The 14714-nt window shown below is 39.1% G+C and overlaps 1 protein-coding gene across 1 annotated transcript; it reads right to left on the reverse strand.

Annotated features, from left to right (window-relative positions):
* Window positions 1-22: 22 nt before the first annotated feature.
* On the reverse strand, window positions 23-14461 carry LOC127360722 (NACHT, LRR and PYD domains-containing protein 12-like). Its single transcript, XM_051395201.1, is given in 7 exon segments — window positions 23-432; window positions 434-494; window positions 1896-2066; window positions 10329-10502; window positions 10629-12432; window positions 13203-13491; window positions 14386-14461. Coding segments are annotated over 6 exon segments (2655 nt in total). The 5' UTR covers window positions 13456-13491; window positions 14386-14461; the 3' UTR covers window positions 23-240.
* Window positions 14462-14714: the final 253 nt, after the last annotated feature.

The following is a 14714-nucleotide window of genomic DNA, read 5'->3' on the forward strand; positions in this document are numbered from 1 at the left end:
TGAAATAGAGATTATTGATTGATTCATTGTATTTATTGTCATCATTTCTTTTAAAACACATGATGGGGAATATAAGATGGAAATAAAGAGTGAATTATTCAGTGTAGATTCTTCTTGTTATATGAAGGTTTTAAATGTGGAGCTCAACATTGCTCTGCCACAGTCAATGGACTAAACCACTGAAGAAGAAAACAGCCTTTAGCATTCAGATACTCAGTGTGGATCAGTATAATATCAGCCTTATGTCTGCACTTTACTGTCAGCACAACTTAACATCACATTCATCTCAGCACAGAAAGAAAACATGGTGTCTGACCTCAGAGTCTCCAGTCTACAGTGTGGACTCTCCAGAAAACCACACAGCAGCTTCACTCCTGAATCCTTCAGGTTGTTGTTGTAACTCAGGTCCAGCTCTCTCAGATGGGAGGGGGATGGACTTCAGAGCTGAGACCAGAGAAGAACAGCTGATCTCTGACAACCAGCAGTTAATCAATCTGAATAAAGAATAAAAGATGAAGATAAAATCATTTATAATCCAATCAGATGTGTTCAGGTTTTAAATGTGGAGATCAACATTACTATGTCCTAATCAATGAGCTTTTCTCTAAAATGAGTAGAGTGACTTTGTCATTGTGTTCATTTTGTCTTTGTCTCATTTTTCCACCTGCGATTCTGTTTTTACATCAGCAGGTGAGCCGCGTGTGGAGGAGGCTCGTTGTTAATGACGTAGCCAATCAAAACCATGGAAACCAACGTGGTAACCAATGACAACGGCACCAGCTGATCATAATCATAACAATAATAATAATAATAATAATAATAATAATGATAATGTTAATAAAATAATAATAAAGTTAAAAATAATAATAATAATAATAATAATAATAATAATGTTAACAATAATAATGTTGATGATGATAAATAATTAAAATAATAATAAAACAATAATAATGAAATATACTCATAATATTAATAATATTAAATAATAATAGTGATAATAATAATGTTAATGACAATAAATAATAATACATTAATATTTAATAACAATTAACAACAATAAAATACTAATATTAATGATATTAATAAATAATAATAATATGATAATAATAATGAACATATTACAATAATAATAATAATAATGATAAAAATAATGTCAATAACAATAAAGAGTAATAAATAATAATAATAAAATAACAATTATTACAAGAATAAATAAATAATATTAAAAATAGTAAATAAATAATATAAATTATAAAATATAAATACAATATGACCATATAAATTATTTTAATAATAATAACGATACAACATACAATAATGAATAATAATAATAATATATAATATATAATTATATAAATGTATATAATATATGATTATTATGTCCTCCTTGACACTATCTTCCCAGCCCTGTATTGCTGGGAGGTGAGGGGCCTATATGTTGTTTGTATGTGGATTCAGTTTGATGTCACAGTAAATAAAAGATTATTTAAAAAAGGATGAATTTAGGGGAAATGTGAACAAACAACAAACAAATGTTGGAAAAAGTAAAAAGTGAATCTATTAGTTATTGTCTGATAGTTGAAATAGAGATTATTGATTGATTCATTGTATTTATTGTCATCATTTCTTTTAAAACACATGATGGGGAATATAAGATGGAAATAAAGAGTGAATTATTCAGTGTAGATTCTTCTTGTTATATGAAGGTTTTAAATGTGGAGCTCAACATTGCTCTGCCACAGTCAATGGACTAAACCACTGAAGAAGAAAACAGCCTTTAGCATTCAGATACTCAGTGTGGATCAGTATAATATCAGCCTTATGTCTGCACTTTACTGTCAGCACAACTTAACATCACATTCATCTCAGCACAGAAAGAAAACATGGTGTCTGACCTCAGAGTCTCCAGTCTACAGTGTGGACTCTCCAGAAAACCACACAGCTTCACTCCTGAATCCTTCAGCTTGTTGTCACTCAGGTCCAGCTCTCTCAGATGGGAGGGGTTGGACTTCAGAGCTGAGACCAGAGAAGAACAGCTGATCTCTGACAACCAGCAGTTAATCAATCTGAATAAAGAATAAAAGATGTGAGTTTAGAAGACAATGTTCCTGCTTGAAATCATTCAGTGTTTAATAATCTGTTCAGAGCTGAAGAAGGTTTACAATGTACAAGTTTAGAAAATGGAAACTCCAAACACCTGAACCCAACAGGATGCAGGTTGCAAACTGTAAAATACAAAGAGTGAAAAAGAGCTCTCATTAATATTAATGACAACGTGCTGCTGCTTCAATAAAGACGTAGTGACTTCAGCTCTTAACCTCTGCCAGCTCCACCAGTGGCTCCATCTATACAAACTCATGTTGTGCAGCCAAACACAAAGAAAAAGCCACAGAAAGTGATTGAAGGTTCCACTATTAAAGATAAAATGCTGTCATCTTGAGTGTAAATATTCAGTTCACATATCATCAGAAAGGTTTGGTACAAGCTGATATGTTTATTGTCTGATAGAGAAGAAAATATGTTTCTGTTTGTATTCAGAGGATCATGAGAGAAAGATGGAAATGAAATGATGAAGAGCTTCAGAGAGAATCAAACATGTTTTAGGATCATACCACTGTTGTGGATTAAAGGGCCAATGTTAAAATTTACATTAAAAGTCAAATAGAAATGATCCCGCGAGTAAACTTGTGCAAACTCAACGCAAGGCAAATACTCACAACACAACGCAACATTAGAGAGAGAGAGAAGGCAAAATGTGACCTGCAGTACAATATGATTTTTATCTCTAGCCTGCACACACACACACACACACACACACACACACACACACACACACACACACACACACACACACATTGCTCACACCACTCTGTGACATCCGTATCAACATACAAACAGCATTTGTGATGCATAGATCTGCTTCAGTGCTTAATAATATAGGCAATAGTGTCTCTAGTGGAAACCAGGGACATTACATGCATTTCCCCAATAGGGCAAACTCTATACAGGCTCAGTCTGCTGGAAAATGGTAAAACTGAAGTAAACAATGGACTTGATACAGTAGGATGCATTATTTTCAGTGCAACGGCCCTGAGGTCAAAAATTGGTGTTTAAGTATGAAGAATTGAGTTTTAAAGCCTATTTACATCAATATATACTTAATATAGGGTTTGATATTAAATAAAAAAACAACAACAACCTTGCCAGAGCTTATGTAGCTGCCGTCAGAGACAGTTATACAGTTTAAGTTCATTTTATACTTTTGAGTCAAAAATTAAAATAATTTACATCCTGATAGATCATATTTCTGTTAAGAGCGTGCACATACACACAGAGAGAGATGTGTATTCAATAGTGGAAATAATGTTGTTATGTTATGTATGTCATTATATAGACGCACTCTACACAGCACACGAGTAACAGAGCACCTGACATGTTAATAGAAGATGATATTATGAAGCTGCTTAATAATGCGACAGAGATTAGGATGAGACTCGACGCCTGAAGTTTCCTTTCTGACTCCCCTTGAGTTAACGTGGCCAATGAGGTATGCAGAGTGATGTTTACATTATGTTTACACCTGTTTAAGATGCTCACGTTTAATATTACCTGTGTTTCAATTAATTGATGTGTAATGTCTAATGTAAGATATTTTTATGTTTGTCAGATATTTCTTTGATGTTTATTCTCTTTGGAAATGCTTTGTATGACATGAAACTCATTTTATGATTGGTTTATTTCAAGTCATCTAGTTCTCACTGCATGACTGACCACACCGACGGGCAAATAAATGCCCGTGCATAAAAGGAACGTCTTGTGTTTGTGATTTAAACTGAAGGGAGTGACAGCTTATGCATTAACACACCCAGAATGATCGCACTGATAAAAGTTAAAAAGAGAAAATGTCCCTTGCAAGGTATAAGGGTTAACAGTGAACGAGAACTTCTGGAACTTCAGTGCACAGTACAGTATACAGGAAGTACTGCAGTATCAATATCAGGACGAGGGATGTTAAAATCATGATTAAGTGAAATTTGTTGGAGTCTTTACCAATCAAACATGTTTTGATACATCTGGAGAACAAGCTTTGTAGGCATCTCTGCAGCATTAGAGTACTTCAGGCCTTGCTGCTGTCTACCTGACTCGTTTATTGAAAAAGAGCGAGAGAAAGGAAGAGAGATTGCAAATGAGTTGAGAGGACGAGTGAGATAGAGAGTGAATGAGAGAGAGAGCGCGGCGGTAGAGAGGACAAAGAAAAGAGTTATAAAACTATTACTGTTCTGATTGTTTCACATCAGTTTCTCTCTAAAGTAAAAATAAAGAACCATCAAACTGTCAGCAGATGGTCCCTGTGGAGACTAAAGTTTGCAGTCTGTGTTCGACCTTCTTTATTTCTGGCTGGATCAGGTGAGTCCTGAACCATCTTAGTTATGCTGCTATAGGCCTAGACTATCAGGGGATTTCCCATGGTGCACTGAGCTCCTCTCTTCCTCTCTCTTTCTGCACTCATTCATGTCCCATTAATGCATGTTACTAACTTCACTTCTTCCCCGGAGTTGTTGTGCTTTCTCATCTCGCAGGTTCTCATGGATCCTGGTGGAGCCTCAATATTACTGATATTATTATTATTATGATTATTATTATATTATTATTACTACAGATACACTCAAAAAAATCACTAGGGCATGTGTTTGATTAGCAAACTAATAATATGCTTACATTACATGAATAAATCATGATTATGTCCATTAAATACTTCATTCTTGTTTGTTGTACATGACTCAAAGAAAATTCTGATGGGTTAAATTCATTCATGGCAATCCAATGAGAATGAGGTCCATCAAACCAGCGACTCTGATATCATCACGCCCACCCATCCTAAACTTGATAGTGAGGTAAGTAATTCACATATCTCTTGATAAATGTATTCAGGTCAGCAGTGTAAGTGATAAATAGTATTTTGTGAGAAATATTTGAATTGTTTTAGTGAATTTTATTTTGTTGCTGTCAACTTTGAATGAGGTGTGTTTCCTGGTTATCTGCGTGGTTTCAAAAAAATGATTTAGCAGTGGAGTTTGCTGACTTTGAGGAGCGCGATATAACAGAGAACCGTGTGTAGAGCCAGAATGTTTTCACATGTAATTGAATTGGTGAATTAGAATTTTTTTCCAACTTAGTCGTTTATTATTGAAACAGTGGCTAACCTGGCGGTTTTTGTAAGATTTATTTGGTTTCTGTCGACTTTGAATGAGGTGTGTTTCATGAGTATCTGGTAGTTATCACTGTTTCTCCACGCGAGTTTGCTGACTTTGAAGGGTGCGACGTAGGCGGGAAAGTCGCGTAGAGCCGTAATGTTTTTCACATATAACTACGTGAAATATAGGTTTCTTACTATTTAATCAGAGACGGAGTGACCTTTGAAAAGCCTCTCTCTTGTTTTTCTCTCTCTCTGACTTTGCTTTGTTGGGCAGGAAGGTTTGTGGTGGGGACTAGGGACTAGGGACTGAGGTAAGACTGGGGTACCCTCTACATCTACACACGTAGAAAGAAACTGTTGTCACACCAGGTTATGGGTTGTTGCCACTGTTGTACTTTTATTATTTGTAGATGCTTTTTGTAGGCAAGACAGTCAGGCCTTTTGTTTCCTTTTCTTTTCACACAGATAAGGTTGAGCTAGGCCCTTTATGATTGTACTTTGTTTTATTTGGCACAAACCCCACAGGTCCCTCTTCCCCCCACATTGTTCAAACCTACATTCGTTGTTTACCTTTTCACTTAAATATTGTAAATAAATCCCATTTCTTTGACTGTCTCACGTCTTCCTGAGTTCTTCTTTGTTGGTTGTCAGTGTTAATGTTTCTACGTAAGTGGAAACATAACATGCTCTGACAGTGCAAGTCATAAGTGCGTTGTTCATGTTTTTCAGATCGACAAGGAGTTCCTGCACATATCGACTGTACCGCTGCTATCTACATTCTTTTGTGAGCTAGACCGATACACGCCACGCATGATGGAGATCTTTTGATGCAAAGGTGTGGTGGCTGGAGGAAAAATGAGACACATCATGGTGGCTGTCTCCAAGGTTTGTATTAAAATGGTTAGACCTGTGCTCATAAAGTACTTTTTATGCCCCTATCATGACCTTTGCATGAGCAAAAATATCTACACATATGGTAGACAAAAGTCTTAAGTTGTTTTTACCATATCAAAACACAATCATGTTGTTAAACCAATTACAGCGTCTCTCTGAGATTATTAAGTAATTGATAAATTCATATGGTGAACTTCTTGATCAGAATGAAAAAACAGTGTGTGTGGCTGCCTCATTTTGTGTCTGATTTGGTTGAGATCTTGAATAGATGAGTACTTGCCTTTTGGTCTCCTGAGACTTAAGTATTGTCTACCACAGTTCTTTTTTCAAACTGCTACCTAAAAAGCTAAATATTCTCATGGATTCCCTTTTTTCCCCCAGGATGACACAATACATACAAGACCAGCATGCATCCTCAAGTCCTTGTGCATCTCCCTCAATGAAAACCATGAGAAACTTGTGAAGGAATACATGGTGAGTTACATTCACTAGGTGTGACAAAGATGTAGACTTACAGCACATATTTCATACATTTACTTGCGTGATATGTAATTCACTGCATTTCATTCAATTCATTTCACTTTTTACTTTTTGTAATGGGTGCATCTGTATTATTCTCGTACATCTCCAATTGTACTGATTAATTTGGGCTTTTATTCATACAATTGGAAATGTTTTTATAATGTTATGATCAGCAATTAGCATATTTACCTTTTTTTGCTTCCAGTCTCCTGCCACCCATATCTAGACTCAAACAAATGTATTTATTGTCATATTTTACTTCACAGAACACTGAGGCCAACACTGAAGCCATGGAGCAAACTGTGATGGGAGTGTATGTCATACAGCAGCAGGATGCACAGCCTGGAGATGACCCAGAGGACAGAGGTGTCCTGATTGAAGGTGTGGAGGTTCTCACCGGTTTGGGGAGCATTGCGATTGCTTGTGCTCTGTTATTCGGACTGATATACTGTTTGAACCTAAGCTACCCACCCGAGCTCAAATGCACTTTTGAAGTCCTGCAAAAGATTCTCATGAATCTGGATGGGCAGAGGTTGTCATCCAAGGCACAGTTCTTGAAGAACAAGCTCATGGGATGAATGAGCTGAAAACAGACTCATGGAAGCCAGGTATTTTTCCATATCTGCAATGCAGATTTTTTTGTGTTTGACTTGGAAAGTTCAAAATTAGAAGTTGTTCAGGACTATTCAGTTTGCTCAGTAGACTTGAGAATGAATTGTTGGCTAAGTTAAAGTCTCATACACTTACATTACACACACAGATTTTACCACATGGACAATTGTTACAAAGGCAGTTGTACACACTGGTTTTCAAAAAATGTGGAGCAGTCATACACGAACATACTACACACATTTACTCCACATGTTAAATAGAATAAAGTCACAATTAATGGATATAGCCTACTTAAAATGGAACACTAATTTACAAACAATTTACAATTTGACATTTTCTCAAGTTAGCAAAAAGTGTGCTAGCAACATTACAGTAATTACTTTTGATTTATTTTTTGAAATGCACGTGTCCAATGTTATAACAGTGTTTTAAAATGGTGTTACAATGCATATTGTTGGTTCCATGGCATATGTTTTTGCATTTTTACAAATGTTTTTAAGTTGAATTGTTGGACGTAGAATTTTAAAACTTATAATGAAAAAAAAAGTTTTGCACAAATCCCAAAACATTGCTTGAGGGCTATTATTTTTTGTTGAAAGTTAAACCTTATATGACAGAAATGCCCACATTTTGAAGGACTATTTGTGAACTGTTTTATTTCCTGACATTTCCACAATATGGCAGTGTTTACACGATGATGATAGTTTAGATCTGGTATAATGTTTGGTCCAGAGGAATTCAGCATGTCTTCATTGTTATGGGAGTTCTGTAGTCTCCTACATGCATTGCTGTTAATGAAAGACTCTAAGAGCTCTATCTTGCACTCAGCGCAATTGACTTTGTAGACTGGCGCTTGTATAATTCTTATTTTGCACTTGACGCACATTGGAATTTTCCCAATTCGCACGTCCTTAAATTAGGGAATGAACTTGCAGTTCAGCGAAAAGAGGAGGCGTGTTCCGGCGCAAACGTTCCCTGGTGCAATTTTGCTGTTTCAGAAAACAATTCCGCCACGGACCAGGAAAAACCTAGTCTAAAGTCAGTGGTGCTTATTCAGATGCTATTTTAAGGGCGCAGACTTGAGGAGATGTGCCTGAGAGGCAGCAGCAACATCGCCACCCGGTCAGGACGGGCATTAATACTTTGCCGCATCCCGGACAGCTCCCGCTCCAGCAAGTCAAACCCGGTTTGCTGCAGGAACGGGTGGTCCTCCGGCGTGTAGTGGGTCTGGATCCTCTGCACCTTGGTGTTTGCGCTGCTCCCTCCTCAGCTGGCCGTTGCGCACTGCTCGGCCCGTGCGCACTGCTCCCGAGGCCAGGGTCTTCTTCCTTACATTGTTTACATTGTTTTGATTTATTGCATGGCTGTGTTACATTTATTTCATGTTAATAATGACACTTCTCGGTATTTTACGGCCCTGACGAGAACGTCGGTCCTCGGCTGTGAACCGCTCCTGGCGTGCGCCTGGCCAATCCGCTGTTATAATAGCAATCCGCCATGGAACAAGCTCGCCTGCTTATAAAGGGAATGTGAGATGAAGCTCTGATTGGTTTATTGCACGTTACGCCCAAACCACACCTATGACTAATGTAGCTACTTCAGACCAACCCATTTTAGATTTGCGCAAAAAAAAAGTTCACAAATAGTCCTTCAAAATGTGGGCATTTCTGTCATATAAGGTTTAACGTTCAACAAAAAATAATAGCCCTCAAGCAATGTTTTGGGATTTGTGCACAACTTTTTTTTTTCATTTTAAGTTTTAAAATTCTACGTCAAACAATTCAACTTAAAAACATATTTGTAAAAATGCAAAAACATATGCCATGAAACCAACAATATGCATTTTAACACCATTTTAAAACACTGTTATAACATTGGACACATGCATTTCAAAAAATAAATCAAAAGTAATGCAACATTACTGTAATGTTGCTAGCACACTTTTTGCTAACTTGAGAAAATGTCAAATTGTAAATTCCGCCCACAAAGCTACTTGCGTTTTGCGTTTGATACTTGCGTTTCAGATCGGCAAGATAGGGCCCCATATGTACCTGTTATTTACTCCGCTCATATCAGCTCAGAAGAGACAAAAGCTACATTAGTTCATTTAACAAGATTAACATTGGTATAACAGACAAAACATATGTTAGTTCATATAACAAGGTTGACTTTTGTTGTATGAAAATGTTTAATCAATATAAGTCGAGTAAACTGTTAGTCGATGAGAAGAGTCACAGTCGACGCACTTTTCATTAGTCAGATATTAGCACCAGGACGATTGTTGCAGCTTTGACCTTTTCTCTTGTAACGCAGCACTGCAGCATGTGCTAACTGCTAACTGAGCTGCTGACGCTAGCTAGTCAGCCAATCAGCTGACTGTACTCGGACTGCTAGCTCAAAGTACCGGGGGAGGTTTGTTTACACCGCGAGCTTTGGTCTGCCAGGGAGCGGGGCGATAGCTTTGCTAGAGTGAGGAGAGTGAGCTGAGCTGACACCGGGACCGAACACAGCCTCTGACACCATCGGCGTTCAGGAGGAGGAGGAAGAGGAGTGAAGGCAGCGAGTTTGTAGCCAGTTAATTAGTCAGTAACTGTTAACGTCATCCATCGTATCGATATGTCCTACAGGATTTGTTAGAGTGAAGTTGGAAGTTATTTATTCCGTGTGTTGAACAACCAGACTGTGTGATGTTACACTAGGTTGGAATAAATGAACTAAATGTTCGGTCTCCTTGTTGGTTGTTCTGATTCACAATCATTACTGATTTATTTGTTAGCATTTAACAGGCCGCTGTCATGTATATTTATTTAAATAATTAAAGTAATATCATAAACATTCAATGAGCAGTCGATTATTGACTTTAACTAACGACTAATTATCTACTCAGAACATCGGCAGTCGGGGACGTCCCTAAATATCAGGAACAACAGGATGACCCAGTGTTGTTTTTCTGAGGGTGAAAGCAGCTTCTGAAATCTGAAATCCTGATGACCAAATTTAATGATTCCGAAATTCTGACATGAGAGAAACTGTTTACCCTGCAAGGAGGTGATAGTTTAGAAACATATTTCAAATGACTGAAGACAAACTAACTTGATCTGACCTGAGTGTTTCCAGTTTACAGTGTGGACTCTCCAGTCCTGCAGACAGAAGCTTCAGTTCTGAATCCTTCAGGTTGTTGTTACTCAGGTCCAGCTCTCTCAGACTAGAGGACTGGGAGCTGAGAACTGAGGACAGAGCTTCACAGCTTCTCTCGGAGAGGTTACAGCCACTCAGTCTGGAGAGACAACAATCAACATTAATAATGACAGAATAACATTTGTGTTATTAATACAATAACAAATAAAGCAGACAGCAGAGTATTTAACTAATAATACAAAAGTCCGACTCTGTCTGTACTTACAGAGCTTTGTTGGAGGCTTTGACCACTGGCAGCAGCCTCAGAAGAGCCTCCTCTGAACCAGAGTATTTCTTCAGGTCAAACACATCCAGATATTTTTCTGATGACAGTAAGATGAAGACCAGAGCTGACCACTGAGCAGGAGACAGTTTATCTGTGGAGAGACGTCCTGAACTCAGGGTCTGTTGGATCTCCTCCACTAGAGAACGATCATTCAGTTCATTCAGACAGTGGAACAGATTGATGCTTCTCTCTGCAGAGAGATTCTTACTGATCTTCTTCTTGATGTACTGGACTGTTTCCTGATTGGTCTTTGAGCTACTTCCTGTCTGTGTCAGCAGGCCTCGTAGGAGATCCTGATTGGTCTCCAGTGAAAGACCCAGGAGGAAGCGGAGGAACAAGTCCAGGTGTCCATTTGGACTCTGTAAGGCCTTGTCCACAGCACTCTGGTGGAGATGTTTCAGTTTCTGTTTGTCTTTAAATAATTTAGACATAAGGGATTTTGTTTGTTGTTTTGCCAGCAGATTGACTCCAGAGTTGATGAATGTCAGATGGACATGAAGAGCAGCCAGAAACTCCTGAACACTCAGATGGACGAAGCAGAAGACCTGGTCCTGGTACAGTCCACTCTCCTCTTTAAAGATCTGTGTGAACACTCCTGAGTACACTGAGGCTGCTCCGATATCGATGTCACACTCTGTCAGGTCTGATTTATAGAAGATCAGGTTGCCTTTCTGCAGCTGCTCAAAAGCCAGTTTTCCCAGAGACTCAATCATCTTCCTTGTCTCTGGACTCCAGTGTGGATCTGTCTCAGCTCCTCCATCATACTTTACATTCTTCACTTTGGACTGAACCACCAGGAAGCGGATGAACATCTCAGTCAGGCTCTTGGGCAGCTCTGCTCCCTCTCTGGTCTTCAACACATCCTCCAGAACTGTAGCAGTGATCCAGCAGAAGACTGGGATGTGGCACATGATGTGAACGCTTCGTGATGTCTTGATGTGGGAGATGATTCTGCTGGCCTGCTCCTCATCTTTGAACCTCTTCCTGAAGTACTCCTCCTTCTGTGCGTCAGTGAACCCTCTGACCTCTGTCACTATGTCAACACACTCAGGAGGGATCTGATTGGCTGCTGCAGGTCGTGTGGTTATCCAGAGGCGAGCAGAGGGAAGCAGTTTCCCCCTGATGATGTTTGTCAGCAGCACATGCACTGAGGTGGACTCTGTAACATCAGTCAGGATCTCAGTGTTGTGGAAGTCCAGAGGAGGTCGACATTCATCCAGACCATCAAAGATGAACACAACCTGGAACTCTTCAAACCTGCAGATTCCTGCTTCTTTGGTTTCAGTAAAGAAGAGATGAACAAGTTCCACCAAGCTGAACTTTTTGTCTTTCAGCACATTCAGCTCTCTGAAAGTGAATGGAAATGTGAACTGTATATCTTGGTTGGCTTTGTCTTCAGCCCAGTCCAGAGTGAACTTCTGTGTTAAGACTGTTTTTCCAATGCCAGCCACTCCCTTCGTCATCACTGTTCTGATTGGTTCATCTCTTCCAGGTGAGGCTTTAAAGATGTCTTCTTGTCTGATTGTTGTTTCTGGTCTGTGTGGTTTCCTGGATGCTGTTTCAATCTGTCTGACCTCATGTTCATTATTGACCTCTGCAGTTCCTCCCTCTGTGATGTAGATCTCTGTGTAGATCTGGTTCAGAAGGGTTTGGTTTCCTGCTTTAGCAATCCCCTCAAACACACACTGGAACTTCTTCTTCAGGTTAGATTTAAGTTTTTGTTGACAAACTTCAGAATGACTTCCTGAACAAACACAAACAAAAATCATGTGGGTGGTTTATACCAAACATTTAATCACTAGTGTGCGTGCAAAAATCTGTACCCTGGACCCATCCGAAATCCCACCGGGTGCGTACCCCCCCGCGCTAACTTCACAGTCAATTAAATGGAAATTAGAAGTTCACTAGTCTAAAAGTAGCTCCACCATCCTCTTTCCCCTGAATAGTGCCTTCCCTAACAGATAACCTGTATGAGGTTAGTTGGTAGAAAGTGAAATAAACTGCTAGAATCCCAAAGCAGGAACCAAATGTTGAACTATAACTTCTAAAGTGGGACAAAAGGGACTCTTAAAACCAACGGTGGCATTAATGCAGGGACGGGGGGCTGCTGCCTGCTGGGGCTGTATCCTGAGAGACTCTGGTGTGTGTGTCTGTGTGGGAGTGTCAGTATGTAGTCCTGCTGATTATCATGGGGTCACATGAACACAACACATAGGGACACATGAGCATAAAACCATCCAGGTTACTCAGGCACCTTAATATCTCCCAGTGTTTTACACAAAGGGTTAAATAAAAGAGAATGAAATCAGGTGGCTCCATCATGCCTCTGTCCTCTCAAATAGCAATGATTGATAACTTAACATTCTCTCATAATAACCAGATCAGGCCTCCAGTTTTACTCTTTGGTAAATACAATCTGTACTTGGAGACACTGTTCCTTTACAAGGATCGTGTTGTCAATGTTGTGTAAACCTACTCTTTACCTGGAATACAAATAAATAAAGTGTGACTGACCTTCTGGTCCTGAGCTGGTGTTTGGCCTTTTTATCTTCTCTAAAACCTTCTTGGTCACCTTCAGAGCTCCATCAAGGTTAAAGGTGTTCTCCATCAGGTCCACTGTGTCCCGCCTTTCTGCCTTCTCCAGCTTGGATTCTTTGATGGGTTCGTAGCCTTCCAGGATGTCGGGCTGCTTCAGATACCATTTGAAGTTCTTGAATTCCTCATCTATTAAATCCTCTAGAGTGTTGAAAAGGTCCACTGCTGTCATCGTGGCTCTCTGTTAAAGTCAGGCAGTGTTGGCAACCTGAAGGAAAACAGTTACACAAATGTATCAGAGCAACAACAGGAGTTCTGATTGGCCGTCACAGGAGCTGTGTTAGTTTGCAGTATTTGTGTGCAGAGTCCAGTTAATGCTCCTCCTGCTGCTGCTGGGATGAACTTAATGTCATTTTGAAGTGGGACACTGCTCACACTTCTTTCAGTTAAAGACAGCCATCTTTGAGTTAAAGCACCACCACATGGAAACTGTTAATGTTAAGGATGCTAATGAACTGTTAGATCCTTTCATTCTTTCAGAAAAACACAACAGCTGAAGTCTCAGTTAGCTTACGTTCCACCAACTGTTAGTTCTGGAATAAAGGAACTGCTGTTGTTTTTATTCACGCTGGCAGCAACAACACCAAACAACACCAGAAAGATAAAATCATCCTGAAACCACAGCTTTAAGGTGAACACATTGAAATGTGGATAAGACAACAGTTCTTAGATGTTAACCTGAGAAAGCGTCCAATGTTCCACAGTCAGCTCTGTTTCCTGTTCTGCAGTGCATGAAATATAAATACAATCAGGCTGTTTGATGTCCACTTGAATGAAATTCTTAAATCAGTCTGATGCTTGTGTTTGATGCAGAGAGGTGCTGTACCAGCAGGTGACAGCAGAGTCTAAATTACTGAACTAACATTCAACAGGTTTTAATGTTTCTGTATCAGCAGAGCTGCTAACCCCATCAACCCCAATCTCCTGACAGCTGATTACTGAAAGCACAACACAAATAATTAATAGAAGTTTTTACTCAGACTTTGTATCCACAGATAAATCAAAAATCTGAGTTAAGTCTGACTTTCCTCAGCAGTTCACAGACACACAACTGGCTCAGGTTCTGACAGAAAAACAAGAATAATGTTGTATGAACACTCACCCTGTTTCCACCTTCCTGCTCTGCTGCTATAAAATGAGTCTGAGCTGACGGCACTAAATACTTCCACTCCCAGGTATCTCAGTCCCTCCCCTCTCCACCTCCACCCTCTGAGTCTGTGTTGATGCAATCTTTCTGTTTTTTCTTAAAGGTCCAGTGTGTCACATTGAGGAGGATTTATTGTTATAAATGTAATATAATATTCATAGGTATGTTTTTATTAGTGTATAATCACCCAGAATGCACAAAATGCATGTTTTCGTAGTTTCTCCTTTATGCTTGGAAGGGGAAGGTTAAGTGACCACAACTACATCAGTAAAACAGAAGAAGAA

The sequence above is a fragment of the Dicentrarchus labrax genome, unplaced genomic scaffold (genome assembly GCF_905237075.1).
Source record: "Dicentrarchus labrax unplaced genomic scaffold, dlabrax2021, whole genome shotgun sequence".
Classification (NCBI taxonomy): domain Eukaryota; kingdom Metazoa; phylum Chordata; class Actinopteri; family Moronidae; genus Dicentrarchus; species Dicentrarchus labrax.